Raw genomic sequence first — 18,802 nt, forward strand, 5'->3', positions numbered from 1 at the left:
GGGCTTTGAACCGGTTCAAGGAACGAAAACGAAAACCGGGAACTTTTTCTATTTCACATGGAACAGAAACGAAACCAGAAACTTTATTATTTTTTTATGTTCCGGAACAGAAACGCTTATTAAAAATAATGGTAACCGGTTAATACCGGTTTTTATTTCGTTCCTCAAAGTTTCCGTAGCCTACAAATAAAGTCATTCTTCTCCTGCGCAAGTTTCTATGACCCGCTGGGGTTCACTTCCTGTGTGACGTTCGCTGACTGAATGGAGAGAGCGGGAGGGTGGACTGCTATCACGTCTCCACATCTTAAATAAGAGGTAAATATTGCAGTCTATCGTTATTCAAAAACGTCAATTTCAAACACGATATCAATATATTTGTCCACGTTAATGAGAGGCTCGCGAACATTAAATGACGTTAACTTCTGTTAGCCTATCAATGCATAGGGCCTGACTAGCCTTTGGTAACACACTAAACGAATTCTCTTTCATTTTTGGCACTTTTTCTGTTTGTGTAGATGGGAAGACATACTGAGAATCCAAATCGCCAACATTTGAAATAATAATTGTTTTGAATTATTTCTTGTCTTATTTAATGAAGGTTGTAATAGAATTAGCCTACATTTGGCTTAAGCTGGATGAGACAGAGACATAATTTTATAGCCATTTGTTAAACAGCTGACAGGGAACGTAATTAACCATTCAGAGAACGAAATTTTGTTCTAACCGGTTCGGGAACGTCTATTTAATGGTGGAACCCAAAACCGGAAACGTTAAAATTCCGTTTCCGTTCGGAACGAACCAATAGGAAAAAAGTTCTGGTTCAAAGCCCTGGTTTTTAGCCGTGTTGAATTTAGCTCGTTTGGTCCACGGCAGGCGTCGCTTATCCGCGCGATCTTCACGAGACTTGCGCGAGACTTCGAAACATCAAGCGTCAGCCAGGTGTCAGTGCCGCCATTTTGAAACCTGTTTTCCAAACGAAATATTGCACAAAAACGAGTTTAAATGACGATTACTGCCTACTTTTTTTCAAACTTTCCTGATTGCTATCAAAACAAACAAAACTTCCGGCTTGATTACGTCAGCATTCGAAAGAGGGCGTGCGCGTCTTTTGACAATGTTGGCAGATGTCGGTCGCTTTGATTTCCGCTGTACGTTTTACTTCCGTCCTACGACGTCTCGCACAGGTCTCAACGAATCTCGTTTACGGCCGTTGCTTTGACATATGGACTGATATATTACAGAGCATATTTCAGACACTCATAACTTGCTATAGCAGCGACAAAATAGCGATCAAAAATGCATTCCGATATTTAATAAAATGAGAAATAGAATTTTGATGATTAAAAAAAAATAAAATTTGCCTTCAGTTCTCCTTTAAATGTAATTATAAACATTAAAAAAATACCATGGGTCATTCTTATTATATATAGGCAAATTATATATGTTGGCAAATTTCTATGGTACAAGATGAATAAAACAAATTCGAGACATGCTGATTATTTTCCTATAACAGCGCACCTCCAAGTGTTCTAACTGCAGTGTTGATATCCAACTGAACTGAAGTCCTACTTACCTCGAACTGGGAGATCCACTGTGATGTTGGCGTTACAAAAGTGGCCTGTGCAGCAGTTAATGATTCGATCAGGTGAGTTGGGTGTGTAACAGTTAGCCCCGCCCCTCCGAGTGGCGGAGAAACAGCCTTTACGATGCCGCAGGTTTCCGTGGCTGATTGTGACGGAGGAGAAACACTGCTCTCCGAAACACAGCCCCCCGCTGGCACACTCCACTCCCTCACACACACAGACATGCTGCGTGGACGAGTCCTTATCTGGAAAGGAAACAAATGGAGGACAAAAATAATTATAAGTATGCTCATCTAGATATCCTGCACATCTTACCTGTGTATGCTGGTCTAATTTAGTAGATTATAGCCTGGTTATCCTAGCATAGATTAGTTTAGCTTAGTCTCAGACAAGTATATATTTTTATTCTCTCCACATTCACTGGATATGAGCAATCACGCGCTCTGATTGGCTACACTACTACGAGGATATTGCTGGGTTTCAGTCACGTGACTTTTCTTAGCGGTTTTACGGGAAGTGAAATAGCTGGTGGTCTAAACGGCTGCCGTAGCGCAAACAACTAGCGATAAGTTATCAGAGTACGCTCGCAATCTAGAAGCCACTGCTGGCTTTAGATATATTCAGAAGATCGCTCTGTGCAATGGAATCGACCCCGACAGTCTGGGAAAGAAGGATTTGTCATACGATCTCGAAAACTACCCTTCAGTCGAGTTCCCCGACATCTTGAACTATCTGGTGTTGCAGACGTCCTTCTACACCGCAAAACAGATGAAAGCGTGGAAGAGTATGGAGGATTACAACTTTTTTGTATGTGGCTGGGTAAAGGACCTCGGGATCAAGTCGCTGCTCAATGAATCCTGGATTGTTTTTGCCCGTGGAAGTAGGTTTTCCTTTTTTTTAAGCTTTTCTTCACGTCTTTACTGCAAGTTGAAGTGGAAACAACAGTTGGCTTGATTCTCACTTGTGTTGGCTCTTATCTCTCAGCTAAATCATTCACAAAGATCATCAGAAACCCCTTTAAAGACCTGGATCCTAGTTAAACAAGATGGAGAAGTGATCACGGCGCATTGTAACTGTACGGCTGGGGAAGAATTTTGTCGCGGACTTCATGCATACGGACTTTGTGAGGAGGAAACAAAGAAACAGCTGGGGACTTTAGCGCTTCGTGACTAAAAAAAGTACCGTAAAATAACGACACACAGCAAGAAAAGTACTTGGAAAACACTAAGGACAGAGCTGAGAGGGAAATACAGGTAGTCGTCGACTTACGACCTATGCGACTTACGACCGATTGACTTTACGACCGTCTGGTTATGACTGGCAAGTGTTTCCTAGCTGAGCGTACGACAGTTTCCGCTCCAGCTCCCGGCAGCGCCCAGCATCCAGCCAGTGTTGCCAGATACTGCTGACGGTTTCCAGCCCAAAACATGTTCAAAACCTGCCAAAATGCACTTAAAACCGCCCAATCTGGCAACACTGCATCCAGCCTCTTCTATTATGTGTGCAGTGTTTTGCTGGACAAAAAACGAGCGAGCTACAGCGCGCGTACGGCTTAACCAGATCTTGTGCTATAACGTGCGCAGCTGGTAATCAAAGTAACTTTCACGTTTCTGTTCTGTTACACTGTTCTGTGTCCAAAATGAAAAAAGTTAGTTTTCAACTGTTCAGCTAAAAAAAAATGGTTATTAAAACGATTGTGATGTGTTTGCAATTTATTTATAATCAAAAACCGATACAGGTGGATGAAAGAGTGATATAGTGTGATTAAAAAGTACTACACTAGTACTACTGAGTGATGAGAAGTCCTAGTGAATGCTTGATGAGTAGACAATAATAAATAATTAGGTGTATTTTTCGGCACGCGCTGCGCACTATGGCTCAAAATAATAAACCGGCAAGAAATAAAAGTTACTTTCACCCCTGAGTATGCAGTTTGACTTAAACCAAATAACGAGCCCAGGTAATGAAATAAGATGTTGATAAAATAAGACTTTAAGATGATTACAATATCATTACACATCACAATATACTTATGTTCATTTAACACAGGCCGACTTACGACCAGATCGGTTTACGACCGGTCAGTCATAACCAAACGCAGTCGTAAGTCGACGACTACCTGTACAAACCTTTCACCAAGTGATCACTGCATGCAAACTCGAGCACGCTTCGACTCAGCTCCCTTCGATTTCAGCGAGAGGTTCGAAAGCCACCTTTCTCCACGTCTTTTTGTGAAATCCTGGTGTTCGTTCTCCCTTTTTTATTAGTTCACGGCGAACCCTGAAGAAACTTATCAGTTGCACGGTTTAATCGATTCAAACAACCTAAAACAACGCAAGCGTCAGGCGTTTTTCATGCGAGCGATGCACCTTCTCCGTACAAACGCTTTGTCAACTGAGCTTTGGTCGACCACCAGCTAAAGTTTTGAATAACTAGTTCAAGTACTTCATTGTCATTGTTAAGATACCATGAAATTTCGTTGTAAACTAATGAGGCGGATGGGACGTCACGTGAAACCCAGCAATACCGTGAGGAGAGAAAAACAAAATGGCGGAGTGCATCAAGTCAGATATATCACTTTGTGATCAAGTATTTAAAAGAAACAGAAATAAAGAATGTAGTGTCATCGTCTCCCCCCCCAAATATCTCCTGTTCTACACTCCAGCCCAGTTGGTGGCAGTAATGCACATAAGTTGGATTGCCAACCACCAAAAAATCCTAAAGAAGCAGAAGAAAATGGCAGAGCGTGTTGCTGAAATCAACCGAGGATGGGATGGGAAGGGAAGGGAAGGGAAGGGAAGGGAAGGAACCCCCCCCACCCCAAAAAATACAAAAAGCAGCAACAAAATATGAAACAAAAGTATTTGATGGTAAGAATGTATCTTTAATTTTTCAAGAATTATAGCATTTTTCTAGCCTAGTAAACTAGACCCACCCGCCTAGCGGCCAAAAATATTTTTGCCTAGCGAGTGGGTCTAGCCTCGCACCATATAAACAAAAACACCCCGGGCATCAAATCGTGCCCACCAATCACAACGCAAGGTTTTTGTTTGGATTCTTTGGGCGGGCTTTTGCAGGAGTGACGACAAAGCTGCGCGACGCTGGAGAAAGCGCAACAGGAAAGATGGCTACGGCTAGTGAACAGCGCGCGTTTGACTCCGCTTTGGAATCAGTTTTAGAAGAATTAGACTTGGAGTTTTTGTTGAAACATGATCAGGAAGAGGCTCTCCGCTCATTCCTTTTCAAGAAGGACGTTTTCGCTGTTTTGCCGACCGGCTATGGCAAAAGTCTGATCTACCAGCTGGCTCCGCTCGTAGCCAAAAGGATGGGGCTAGTTTGTGCAGTACGAAGAATTAATAAACAGCTTTGAAACATTACTTTTTGATTGTTTCTTATTTTCCCGTTATTTTAAATTTAAGGGAAATTATTTCACCAAACACCACTAAATAAAAACTCTCAAAAACAGTTTAAGCAAACCCTTGAAAAACACTTGAAAAAGAGTGTATGCGGTACAGACTCCAAGCTTGTGGTCATTATCTCCAAACTTCTTAATATCTAGAACCTGTTTATTAATTAATACGCATTTTGAAAAATTATTTATTTCAAGGCCTCCCCCACTGCTTTCTGTCGCTCTGACTATGTCACAGTCACTGTTGCGCTGATTGGTCAGAGCGTTGGCCTATACGCACAGAGACAGTTTGAAAGACAGCGGTTTGTTCCTCCTACCCCCGTCGGAAATGTCTACGGATCGAGGCCAGACTAAATATTCACATTGAAGGCCAATTTATGCTGACAACCCAGTCCTCGCAGATAGCGTCGCAGACAGTGTCTGCGTAGCCCCCCCACCTTCGCAGACGCTCTGCGCGCACCTCCCAAAAATTGTGACCACCGCAGAAGCCTCGCAGACAGCGCCGCAGACAAGAGGGCTCTGACTGGTCCACTCTACATCCGCTGTACACGCACTTCCGCTTCCCTACTTTCCCGGTTTGGTTTGTTTTCACGACCAGCATTTTTAAAAACACGAGCGAAGATGGAGCAGCACGAAGAGCGGTTGATTGAGGAAGTACGTACATCTATACGACTCCAGTTCTAGTCATTATTAAAAAAAAAAAGTTCTAGTCATTATAAGTAACCGGAGGATAAACACTCCACTAACCACACCCACCAACTACTCCTAGCGACTTCGCGCCCCCTTGCGCTGTGCCGGTGAATAACATCGCGCACGCCTATTATCCCCGCTCAACGATAAATTACAACTGTCTGCGAAAAGCTATCTGCGAAAGCCTTGTCGCACGAGCATGCAGAGGCCTTTAGTCTGGCTTGCCAGGCTAGCATTTTTCACAAATTGCTCTCGTCATTTCACCGGTTTGTTAAGCGAAAAGATTTAGTTGGACGTTTTGTATAGTTTTTATCAAATTAGCAAAAAATAAAAACACCATTTCTCTAAATCCAGTTAATGTGGATAGAATAAAAGTTATTCCACTCAATCTTGTCGTACATGGATTATAGCCGACTTGGCTCATGTATGACTCAATCTCGTGGAATAACAAAGGAGAACTGAAGGCAAATTTTTATCACCAAAATTCTATTTCTCATTTTATTAAATATCGGAATGCATTTTTGATAGCTATTTTGTCGCTGCTATATCCAGGGCCGCGTTAACCCTTGCCGAGGCCCTGGGCAGACACACCCCCGAGGCCCCACCCCCGCCTGTTGTCAAATGCGCTCAGCAAATTCACCCCCTCGGACGTGCCCGTCTAACTAGACACAGAAACTTAAATAATGACAGTGGCCCAATTAGAAATACTATTGAACGATAAAACTTTATATCCATCAACACCTATTTAATCGAGAAAAAGCAATGGTGAAATAGGCAACTGCATGGTGAAAAAATCCATCAGACATCACGGTTAACAAGTCTGGGTAACTAAAGTTTAGCCTCAAGACGCCTTTGAATGAGTGAGTCAATGAACAACATGTCAAGAACATAACCTAGGCCTACAACAGTTTCTTTAGTATTCAGAACAAGAACATTCATTTGGTATATAACCGTTCGTTTTCATTTTGGAATCCAGGCGACTTTTAACTTGTGAAAACAAAAAGCGATAACAAAGAAAGAAAAATATCTTGCTTCTCAGAAATAAATCTTAAAATGTTAGGCTGTGTGAAACATTTCATCCTTTCACACACGGAATGTCCCAAACAGCAGCGGCACACAGCTTTGCGCATTCAGTTTGACAGCCATGGGTCAACTTACAAGGGCACTTTCCTACTTTTCTGGAAAGCGAAGTCATTAATTAAATCATTGAACTCAAGCTGGCGTAGCGTGTGAAGACATGGTGGACAGTGATCATATTGACAATGACGGATGATTTATGTGACGGGACAAGGTGGGCTTCCTTACGGGTGGCGAAATGCATCAAAAATGTTATCAATATGATCAAAACTTCTGAAAATATCGTTTCATATTTTCCGATCTCGCTACCTCCGAGGCCCCCTAGTGGCCGAGGCCCTGGGCAGCTGCCCATGAAGCCCATTAGGATAACGCGTCCTTGGCTAGAGCAAGTTATGAGTGTTTGAAATATGCTCTGTAATACATCATCAGTCCATATGTCAAAGCAACGGGCGTAAACGAGATTCATTGAGACCTGTGCGAGACATCGTAGGACGGAAGTAAAACGTACAGCGGAAATCAAAGCGACCGACATCCGCCAATGTTGTCAAAAGACGCGCGCGCCCTCTTTCGAATGCTGACGTAATCAAGCTGGAAGTTTTGTTTGTTTTGATAGCAATCAGGAAAGTTTGAAAAAAGTAGGCAGTAATCGTCATTTAAACTCGTTTTTGTGCAATACTTCGTTTGGAAAACAGTTTTCAAAATGGCGGCACTGACACCTGGCGGACACTTCACGCTTCGAAGTCTCGTGAAGATCGCGCGGATAAGCGACGCCTGCCGTGGACCAGACGAACTAAACTCACTCAACACGGCTAAAAACCGAATAGGCTGATAAGTATAATATTTAATTGCAGTTAGTTAGTTGTCAATACGAGTCATGATATACCGGTAAGATTACTAAAAACCGAAAACGTAATTGAATAACACGTTAATTAAGAAATAAAACAAGTTTAAAAATGACTTCAGTTCTCCTTTAATTGTACCAGTCCATGTATGCAAATCTCAACTAGTTTGTCCTGGTAGTCTACTTTAACCAAGCTCGGGTATCCTGATCTACATCACGGGTGTTTAGCAGACACTCTTCTCCAGAACGATGTCCAGCGTACTCAGAGCAGCCTGGAGAGCAGTTAGGTGCCTTGCTCAAGGGCACTTCAACCATTCCTGCCGGTCCAGGGAATCAAACCAGCAACCTTTTGGTCCCAAAGCTGCTTCTCCAACCATTAGGCCATGGTTTCCCCATGACCTAGATTCGCTCATCTTGGTCTACACATGCTGGTCAAGATGAGTGTATATCTCATCTTCTAATGGGGAAACTGATCTAGATTAATCCTGGTCTATATATAACCAGACTACGCAGGTTTAGATGAAGTTATCCAGGTCTAGATTTGTGCATGCTAATCTTTTTCAGTTTACAGTAGTCTGGATATTCAGGTCTTGGGTCGTTTCCTCTGGGCTGTGTATGAGGGTCTAGCTCCGGTTAATTATGCCTCGATCTAGATTACTTTATCCCGGTTTGCTGTATGCTGGTCGAAATTAGTTAATCCAGGTCTGCCTATTTCGGTCGAGATGAATTTATGCTAGTTTAGATTATTTTGTATTTCACAGTGGTCCACTGCAAGCTGCAAAAGCAGATTCATGTATTCCGTTGGTTTAGGAAGCCATGTGAATTCTAGCATTTTACTAGCCTAGTAAACTCGACCCACCCGCCTAGTGGCCAAAAATATTTTTTGCCTACGAGTGGGTCTAGCCTCACACCATATCAACAACACACCCCGGGCATCAAATCGTGCCCGCCAATCACAACGCAAGGTTTTTGTTTGGATTCTTTGGGCGGGCTTTTGCAGGAGTGACGACAAAGCCGCGCGACGCTGGAGAAAGCACAACAGGAAAGATGGCTACCGCTAGTGAACAGCGTGCGTTTGACTCCGCTTTGGAATCAGTTTTAGAAGAATTAGACTTGGAGTTTTCGTTGAAACATGAGCAGGAAGAGGCTCTCCGCTCATTCCTTTTCAAGAAGGACGTTTTCGCTGTTTTGCCGACCGGCTATGGCAAAAGTCTGATCTACCAGCTGGCTCCGCTCGTAGCCAAAAGGATGGGGCTAGTTTGTGCAGTACGAAGAATTAATAAACAGCTTTGAAACATTACTTTTTGATTGTTTCTTATTTTCCCGTTATTTTAAATTTAAGGGAAATTATTTCACCAAACACCACTAAATAAAAACTCTCAAAAACAGTTTAAGCAAACCCTTGAAAAACACTTGGAAAAAAAAAAAATGAGTGTATGTGGTACAGACTCCAAACTTGTGGTCATTATCTCCAAACTTCTTAATATCTAGAACCTGTTTATTAATTAATACGCAATTTGAAAAATTATTTATTTCAAGGCCTCCCCCACTGCTTTCTGTCGCTCTGACTACGTCACAGTTGCGCTGATTGGTCAGAGCGTTGGCCTATACGCACAGAGACAGTTTGAAAGACAACAGGTTGTTCCTACCCACCCCCACCCCCTTCGGAAATGTCTACGACCGAGACCAGACTAAATATTCACATTTAGTCCGGCTTGCCAGGCTAGCATTCAAAAGGAAACTGAGAAATCACAACACGACTTCAATTCCAACGTTTACAGTCCTGCGAAGGCGAACCAGGACCTCGCTCAGGAGAAGGTTCCTGCAATCCTACCGTTCCTCTAAACATTCCAGATCCTTGACCCCAATATCCACAGATCCTTTCGTGTCTTTCTGAAAACCCAGGAGACTCACCTGAGCTTGGCATCTCCACAGTGAGGTTGCTGTTGCACAGTGTTCCCTGGCAGCACTGCACCATGACGCCAGACTCCGGTAGGGAGCTTCCGCACTGTCCCGCCTCTTCCCCCGTACCCACAATGCACCCCTTCTGTCGCAGGGCTGTCCCGTTCCGGATGGAGACAGACGAGAAGCACTGCTGGCCAAAGCAGTGGCCGTTGCTGCCGCATGATTGCCCCTCGCACACACATTCAAAGTCGTTCACCGTCACTTTATCTACGCGGGACACACACACACACATTCATGCACGCACGGGTGAGTGAATCATTCTTCCTCCCTCTTTTATCTGCAGTACTGTGATGCAGAGAGCCGGCAATGTCAAATACTACTTCAGGAGGTTACTAAAGTGTGCTATGCAAAGCAGCAGCGAAATACAAGAAAGAAAAGTTGAAAGAAGGACACACAGTTCGGGATTCATTACACAAAGCTTTACACATCGTTTCCACTGTGGATGGGTTAATGCATTATAAGGAGAGAGAGAGAGAGAGAGGAGGAGAGAGAGAGAGAGAGACTCGAATGCTCAGTCATCATTCTAACTTGTCCTTGAAAAAGGAGGATGCTCATTAACTCACTCTCTCGCTCTCTCACGCACGCGTGCGAGCCTGTAAACGGTCCTTCAGAGATTCCCTATCCTCCTGCGTGTGATGTTACGACTAAACAGAATCTGTGCAACTTTTACCTTCTACACTGGCAGCTGGTAAAAGCGTCAGGGCCACGAGCAGGAGGATCATGATGCCATCGACCATCACAGACCTGCAAAGAAAAAGAAAAATACATTATTTCAACAAAACATGCTTCATAGGAGCAGATTCGCCTTCTGTTTCTTTAAAACTGCGAACTCGCATTCATCTGAGTTGGAGTAACGAAACTGCGTAGTTGCAAAAGAAGGGGAGAAAAAAAAAAAAAACCCACCCCTACACGCACAGACAGACGAAGACACCCTCCTACTGCTTGCCAGGAAAAAAAAAAAAAAAATGCAATTCAAGCACCAGAGAGCAGAGTGAGTGTGGAAGAGGAAGAAGAAGAAGAGGAGGAGGAAAGATAGCGATAACGTGGCTGTCAGAAAAAGGGAGAGGAGGAACACAAGATTAATGGAGCAAGAGGTCAGGATTCCTCCACAACGGCACACCAGAGCAAAGACAACGGTTGAGAAAGGCGTTCCATTGGTCGTGTTTACAAGCAGATTTTTCATCCAGATGAAGGACTTCATTTCAAGTGCGGTTTCCAGAATAAACACTCGAAAAACTCTTACACCCGTCAGAGGTTTGTGAGCCCTGCTCTGGTGGAAGAGATGCATCTTGGTTCAGCACGTTAGCCGAGGTTTTCCATCGTCTTGCTTGCATTTTTCAACAAATTTTAAATTACGTCAGTCTCGGCAAGACGCACTGTACTCTAAAGTCCTTCACTAAAAAGGAAGGCCATTTTGTGAACACTAGTTGGATGCTCGCGGAACATAAAATCCATTTTCCCTGCCACCGTGTTCGCTCACGAATACAGAATGTATGCCAAGATTTCTATAAAGTAATCGGATTTTATTTTATTCGCGTTAACTAGATACGAGCAATCGCACGCTCTGATTGGCTACTCTACTACTAGGATATCACCTACCATGGGTGGCACGGTGGTGTAGTGGTTAGCGCTGTTGCCTCACAGCGAGAAGGTCCGGGTTCGAGCCCCGTGGCCGGCGAGGGCCTTTCTGTGCGGAGTTTGCATGTTCTCCCCGTGTCCGCGTGGGTTTCCTCCGGGTGCTCCGGTTTCCCCCACAGTCCAAAGACATGCAGGTTAGGTTAACTGGTGACTCTAAATTGACCGTAGGTGTGAATGTGAGTGTGAATGGTTGTCTGTGTCGATCAGTGCGTTTACATGCACATAGAGAAAATCGAATTTCTGCCGTTGCTCGACTGAAATCGAAGCTCTAAATGGCATGCAAACACCTTAGCTTGGCTGAAATTGAACCGAACTGGATTTCTCGCAATCAAGCTACACGACCTAGATTATGCGATTTCTGCCAAGCTACTTAGTGCATGTAAACCCTATTGAGCTACGTATTCGAGCTACTTACTTCAGCACTGCCCCTTCCGGAAGTGACGAGTGACGAGACCAAAAGCGGGAAAAACAACAGCCTCGGTCGGCATGACAACGAATCATGACAACGGCATGAATCTTTTCTTTTTGTGGCATTGTTTGCACTGTTAAAATTTAGCTCACTTACTGTATCACCAAATACATCTGTACAGCTGTTGCATAGCTGTGAATTGTGTACATAAACAAGTCATTGTATGTGTGCGTGTGTGTATATATGTCCAACATCTGAAGAATGTCAATAAAAACAAAACAATTGAACTTTGTGTGTGTTTATTAAGACATGAGTTAAATTGTAAGCAAAAAAAAATATATGCAAAAAATGGACTTTAGAAAAATATTATTGTGCAAAATAAGTTGTCTTACAAAACAGTGGTCTGCGCCGGACAGTTTGTAGCCATACAGTCTGTTAGAGCAAGCCTAACAGCTTGAACTGCCAGTGTTGCCAGATTGGGAGGTTTTAAGTGCATTTTAGCGGATTTGAACATGTTTTGGGCTGGAATACATCAGCAGTATCTGGCAACACTATAGCTCTTCTTCATGATGACAACCGGAAGTGTACCAACACGATGGGGCGTGTAGCGCCACGTGTGGCTCGGGTGCACAATGCACCTTGCACAATAGCCCGATTTCACTTGTGCATGTAGGACTGGATTTCTCTGGCACCCCTGCTGGGACCCTTTGCTCGATTACCGACAGCAGCTCGATTTGGACGTGCATGTAAACGTAGTGAGTGTTTCTTTTGTCATGTTTAATAAGAATAAAGATAGTATCTTGCTTTATCTGGCCTCCACTGTGGAACATTTTTTTGATTCCAATTCAAATGCTTTTGTAAAATTGATTTCCATATAAAATAACTCCATCATGAAGAATTAAAGGCCCTCCTTCACAGATGAGTGAAAATATTGAATAAATTTCCTCTTTTTGATTGCTTGGGTTAAAAATGCCAAGTTATGATGACTGAATTGATTATTCACTTAAATATGAATAATATGATACATTTATTTTGGGTATTTGATATGGCGAAATAGGACACAATGGAAAAATCAAGAACACACCGGAAAGATGAGAATAACGGCGCTGGTAAAAGAACAGCCACTGTACCGGCTGAAGGTCGCGCGGGTCTCTGCTGCGGCGCGCGAGCAACGGGACATCACTACCGCACCGGACGGAGCGCGAGGCGGGGGCGGGGCAAAATGACTGGCCGATTACCGACAGTAGCTCGATTTGGATGTGCATGTAAACGTACTGTATGTGTCAGCCCTGTGATGACCTGGCGACTTGTCCAGGGTGTACCCCGCCTTTCGCCCGTAGTCAGCTGGGATAGGCTCCAGCTCGCCTGCGACCCTGTAGAACAGGATAAAGCGTCTAGAGATAATGAGACAAGATGAGATACCTACCATGAGTAGAGAAAAAGAAAATGGCGGAGCGTGTTGCTGAACCAAGAGAGTACGAAATAAAAACTCTACTCGAAAACAAAAACCACAAAAGTATATTTGAAAGTAAGAACTGGGTTTTTTTTCCCCCAATAATCATCGCATTTTTCACAAATTGCTCGTCATTTCGCCGGTTTCTTTACATTCTAAGCGGAAATGATTTTGTCGGACGTTTTGTGTGAAGTTTATATTTATTGAATTTGCAAAAAAAAAAAGCTCAGTTTCTCAAAATCTAGTGAATGTGGATCAAAACAGAACAGTTATTCCACTCAATCTCGTCGTACGTGGATTATAGCCGACGAGGCGTGTAGTGCTGCGTAGTGCTCCGATTGGTTCCTTGATGGGCAAAATTTTTCCGTAATGCCCGTAGGTGATTACGGATGTTCTTTCCAAGGCGCCGGCTTTCGATGCTGTTAAAATTTCGACAGATTACGAATATAGATTATATTTATCTTTCTCAGAATGTCATGTATTCCTCTAGTGGAGAAATAAATTCAGGTTTGAAGCCGCTCGCCGTTTATTCTGCACGCATGACTCGACTCTGACGTGACTGAAAGCAGCGTCACAAATAATTGTAATAACTGTCTATTTTAATCTTAGAAATTAAAAAAAAGGCCATATAGTAAACTCCTTAACCTCGCTGGCTCGGTCTTGACGGGAAAATATCAGACCGAGGTCTTGTCCAGAGGCGCGGTCCGTGCTGTCAAGACCTCGGTCTGATATTTTCCCGTCAAGACCGAGCCAGCGAGGTTGATAAGGAGTTTATTATACGTGCATAAAAGTAACCAGACTACGTAAAAGATAATCATCTACACTCAAGCCAAAATTAAATTTGGATTAGAGATGTCGACACGAATATCTTTTATTTTTACTGAACTATTGGTCAGATCATCATGCAATTATTAGCTGCCAGTATAGCTTTTGTTTAATTAGTAAATACAGCATGTATTGTTTCTACATTATATTCTTTGATTGCCATCACGTGACTTTTTGCCTCCTGATTCACTTCCGGTCTCCAAGTGACGGGCAACAATCAAACATGGCGTCCAAGCCAAGTATACATAAACGACAGAGAAACTAGTCTGTCTTGACCTACAAACTAGTTTCATCGACGGTTTGTTTTACGGCATCCAAAACGTAAGAAAACTCTGAACATTACAAGTTTTGATTTTAGATACAGTGGTATGCAAAAGTTTGGGCACCCCTGGTCAAAATTGCTGTTACTGTGAAGAGTTAAGCAAGTTGAAGATGAAATGATCTCCAAAAGGCATAAAGTTAAAGGAACAGTCCACCGTACTTCCGTAATGAAATATGCTCTTATCTGAATTGAGACGAGCTGCTCCGTACCTCTCCGAGCTTTGCGCGACCTCCCAGTCAGTCAGACGCAGTCAGACGCGCTGTCACTCCTGTTAGCAATGTAGCTAGGCTCAGCATGGCCAATGGTATTTTTTGGGGCTGTAGTTAGATGCGACCAAACTCTTCCGTGTTTTTCCTGTTTACATAGGTTTATATGACCAGTGATATGAAACAAAGTTCAGTTACACAAATTGAAACGTAGCGATTTTCTACGCTATGGAAAGTCCGCACTATAATGACAGGCATACTAACACCTTCTGCGCGCTTCGACAGCGCATTGATACGGAGCTCAGATATCAATGCGCTGCCGAAGCGCGCAGAAGGTGTTAGTACGCCTGTCATTATAGTGCGGACTTTCCATAGCATAGAAAATCGCCACGTTTCAATTTGTGTAACTGAACTTGTTTCATGTCACTGGTCATATAAACCTATGTAAACAGGAAAAACGCGGAAGAGTTTGGTCGCATCTAACTACAGCCCCAAAAAATACCATTGGCCATACTGAGCCTAGCTACATTGCTAACAGGAGTGACGGCGCGTCTGACTGACTGGGAGGTCGCGCAAAGCTCGGAGAGGTACGGAGCAGCTCGTCTCAATTCAGATAAGAGCATATTTCATTATGGAAGTACGGTGGACTGTTCCTTTAAAGATGACTCATTCCCTTTATATTTTAAGCAAAAACCTTTTTTTTTTTATTTTCATCTTTTACATTTTCAAAATGACAAAAAAGGAAAAGGGCCCAAAGCAAAAGTTTGGGCACCCTGCATGGTTAGTACCTAGTAACACCCCCTTTGGCAAGTATCACAGCTTGTAAACACTTTTTGTAGCCAGCTAATAATCTTTCAGTTCTTACCTGGAGGATTTTCACACATTTGTCCTTGCAAAAGGCTTCCAGTTCTACAAGTTTCCTGGGCTGTCTTGCATGCACTGCTCTTTTGAGATCTATCCACAGGTTTTCAATGATGTTTAGGTCAAGGGACTGTTAGGGCCCGGGCAAAACCTTCAGCTTGGGCCTCTTGAGGTATTCCATTGTAGATTTTGAGGTGTGTTTTGGATCATCTTCTTATTGTAGGACCCGTCCTCTTTTTAACTTCAACTTTTTTACAGATGGTGTGATGTTTGCTTCCAGAATTTGCTGGTATTTATTCGAATCCATGCTTCCCTCGACCAATGAAATGTGCCCTGTGCCACTGGCTGCAACACGACCCCAAAGCATGATCGATCCACACCCATGCTTCAGAGTTGGAGAGGTGTTCTTTTCCTGGAATTTGGTCCCCTTTTTTCTCCAAACGTGTGTACCTTTGCACATTGTGGCCAAAAAGTTCTCTTTTGATTTCATCAGTCCACAGGACTTGTTTCCAAAATGCATCAGGCTTATTTAGATGTTCATTTGCAAACTTCAGACGCTGAATTTTGTGGCTCGGACGCAGGAAAGGTTTTCTTCTGATGACTCTTCCATGAAGGTCATATTTGTTCAGGTGTCGCTGCATAGTAGAACAGTGCACCACCACTCCAGGGTCTGCTAAATCTTTCTGAAGGTCTTTTGCAGTCAAACAGGGGTTTTTATTTGCCTTTCCAGCAATCCAACGAGCAGTTCTTTCAGAAAGTTTTCTTCATCTTCCAGACCTCACCTTGATCTCCACTGTTTCTGTTAACTGCCATTTCTTAATAACATTACAATCTGAGGAAACGGCTACCTGAAAACCCTTTGCTGTGTTCTTGTAGCCTTCTCCTGCTTTGTGAGCATCAATTATTTTATTATTCAGAATGCGAGGGAGTTGCTTAGAGGAGCCCATGGCTGTTGATTTTAGGGACAAGTCTGAGCAGTCAGAGAATTTATCCAGCTTTGAAATCTGCATCATCTGACCTTTCCTAACGAAGAATTTGAACAAGCCGCAGCTCAATAAGCTGATTAAGGTCTGGAGCCTTGGTAAAAGTTACCTGAGAACGCAAATGTATTTGGGTGCCCAAACTTTCGCATGGTGTTCCTTTTCTTTTTTCACTCTCCAATTGTACAAAACAAAAATAATACACAGATCTTGCAGAAAACGCTGAAAAGAAATGTATCGTCTTTACCTTTATGCCTTTTGGTGATCAGTTCATCTTCTGCTCGCTTAACTATTCACAGTAACAGACATTTTCAGTAAGGGTGCCCAAACTTTTGCATGCCACTGTATATAAATATAATCAAATCAATCAATCAATGTACATCCCTTTAACAAGATGATCGCTGCAAACCCAAGCATGTGGACTCTCGATTCCTTTCAAACGCAGTGAAAGGTTTGTGAGCTGCTTTTCACGCCGTCTTCTTGAGAGATTTTTCGTTCCTTCACCCTCGTGCATGATGACTTTTGGTATCCTATAATTGCTGGGTTTCAGTCACGTGGTTTTTCTTAGCTGTTTTACAGGAAGTGAAATAGCTGGTGGTCTAAACGGCTGCCATAAATCTAGAAGCCGCTAATGGCTTTAGATATATTCAGAAGATCGCTCTGTGCAATGGAATCGACCCCTACAGTCTGGGAAAGAAGGATTTGTCATACGATCTCGAAAACTACCCTTCAGTCGCGTTCCCCGACATCTCGAACTATCTGGTGTTGCAGACGTCCTTCTACACTGCAAAACAGATGAAAGCGTGGAAGAGTACGGAGGCTTACAACTTTTTTGTATGTGGCTGGGTAAAGGACCTCGGGATCAAGTCGCTGCCCAATGAATCCTGGATTGTTTTTGCCCGTGGAAGTATTTTTTTTTCAGCTTTTCATTCACGTCTTTATAACAAAGCGCAAACAAACAACAGTTGGCTTGATTCTCACTTGTGTTGGCTCTTATCTCTCAGCTAAATCATTCACAAAGATCATCAGAAACCCCTTTAAAGACCTGGATCTTAGTTAAACAAGACGGAGAAGAAGTGATCACGGCGCATTGTAACTGTACGGCTGGGGAAGAATTTTGTCGTGGCCTTCATGCATATGGACTTTGTGAGGAGTAAACAAAGAAACAGCCGGGGACTTTAGCGCTTCGTGACTAAAAAAAAGTACCGTAAAATAACACACAGCAAGAAAAGTACTTGGAAAACACTAAGGACAGAGCTGAGTGGGAAATACAGTAAGCCCTCAGTATTCGCGGGGGTTAGGGACCGAACATGGCCGCGAATAAGCCAAAATCGCGAATACTTGTAACCCCCCCATAAAACTGCTCTTTATGTAGCGCACGGTACTCTCGTTAATGCCGTAGTGACGAGCCACTGCCGCAAAACTCTTCCCTTCCTTTAGCATATCGAGAAGTCCTACCTTCTCCTGCAGCGTCATTACCTTCTTCTGGCGCTTAGGTTCCTTGGCAGGAGCCTTAGAAGACGCAGAGCGTTTCGGAGCCATTGTAGGGCGTAAAAATTATTCAAAAATACCAAGAACGCACAACAGGTGAACAAGTCTGAACTACGGGAACCGCGAGACTGTACTGTACAATGCGCTCATTCGTATCAGCCAATGAGCAGCAGCCCGCCATTCAAACTTCAGCCAATAGCGAGCGAGCATTCGGCTCCGAGAATGTAGCAGTGCGTAAACATTCGCAGTGCGTAAACGTTCGATATGTTCGCCGCAAATGACCGCGAATCGCTGAGATTTCCGCGAATGTATAGGAGATATGTTCTATATAAAATCCCGCGAATATGTGAATTCGCGAATACTGAACCGCGAATAGGCGGGGGTCTACTGTACAAACCTTTCACCAAGTGAAACTCGAGCGTGCTTCGACTCGACTCCCTTCGATTCTTGACATCTTTTTGTGAAATCCTGTGTTCGTTCACCCTTTTTTATTAGTTCACAAGGAACCCTGAAGAAACTTAAGTTGCACAGTTTGATCGATTCGAACGACCTAAAACAACGCAAGCGTCAGGCGTTTTTCATGCGAGCAATGAACGTTCTCCGTACAAACGCTTTGTCAACTGAGCTTTGGTCGACCACCAGCTAAAGTTCTGAATAACTAATGAGGCGGATGTGACGTCACGTGAATCCCAGCGATACCTTTTGTCATTTCTCGATTTGATCCGTTTGAACGTCCAAATACAGAGCATCTGTTCAATCTGGCTAGCCTGGCTAACGCGACTTCAAAGCTCTCCGAGCTATTGGTCTGGCCAAGATATTAAGCCCAACCGTTTCCCAGAGCCCGTGGTTGACCCGCCTACCTGAAATGCCTCAGTTTGCTACTGGTCGAAGCCAGAAAAGGCTGTGACGAAGCTTAAACCAATCACATCACTCTTTCCTCTGACGTATGTGACGCGACGGGGCTAACTGGTAGATTAAATTCTTACTGAAGCCGGTCGGGAGCAAGACGAAAACGTCCTTCCTTTCAATAAATACCTCCAGGGCTGCTCTTT

The 18,802-nt window shown here is 43.4% G+C and overlaps 1 protein-coding gene across 5 annotated transcripts in view; it reads right to left on the minus strand.

The window, feature by feature from the left end:
* The window catches only part of LOC132892044 (activin receptor type-1-like), a 245,534-nt gene that overhangs the window by 90,420 nt on the left and 136,312 nt on the right, over positions 1–18,802 (minus strand). For 4 of the 5 annotated variants that reach the window (XM_060930371.1, XM_060930372.1, XM_060930370.1 and 1 more), the window contains exons 2-4: positions 10,236–10,309; positions 9,515–9,772; positions 1,574–1,828 (exon numbers count right to left, since the gene is read on the minus strand). In XM_060930371.1, the coding sequence (XP_060786354.1) occupies positions 1,574–1,828; positions 9,515–9,772; positions 10,236–10,302 (580 nt within the window). In that variant the 5' untranslated portion in view covers positions 10,303–10,309. The remainder of the gene's footprint in view (positions 1–1,573; positions 1,829–9,514; positions 9,773–10,235; positions 10,310–18,802) is intronic. The other variant, XM_060930374.1, reaches the window with a different exon arrangement.

Source organism: Neoarius graeffei, chromosome 9 (assembly GCF_027579695.1).
Source record: "Neoarius graeffei isolate fNeoGra1 chromosome 9, fNeoGra1.pri, whole genome shotgun sequence".
NCBI classification, from domain to species: Eukaryota; Metazoa; Chordata; class Actinopteri; order Siluriformes; family Ariidae; genus Neoarius; species Neoarius graeffei.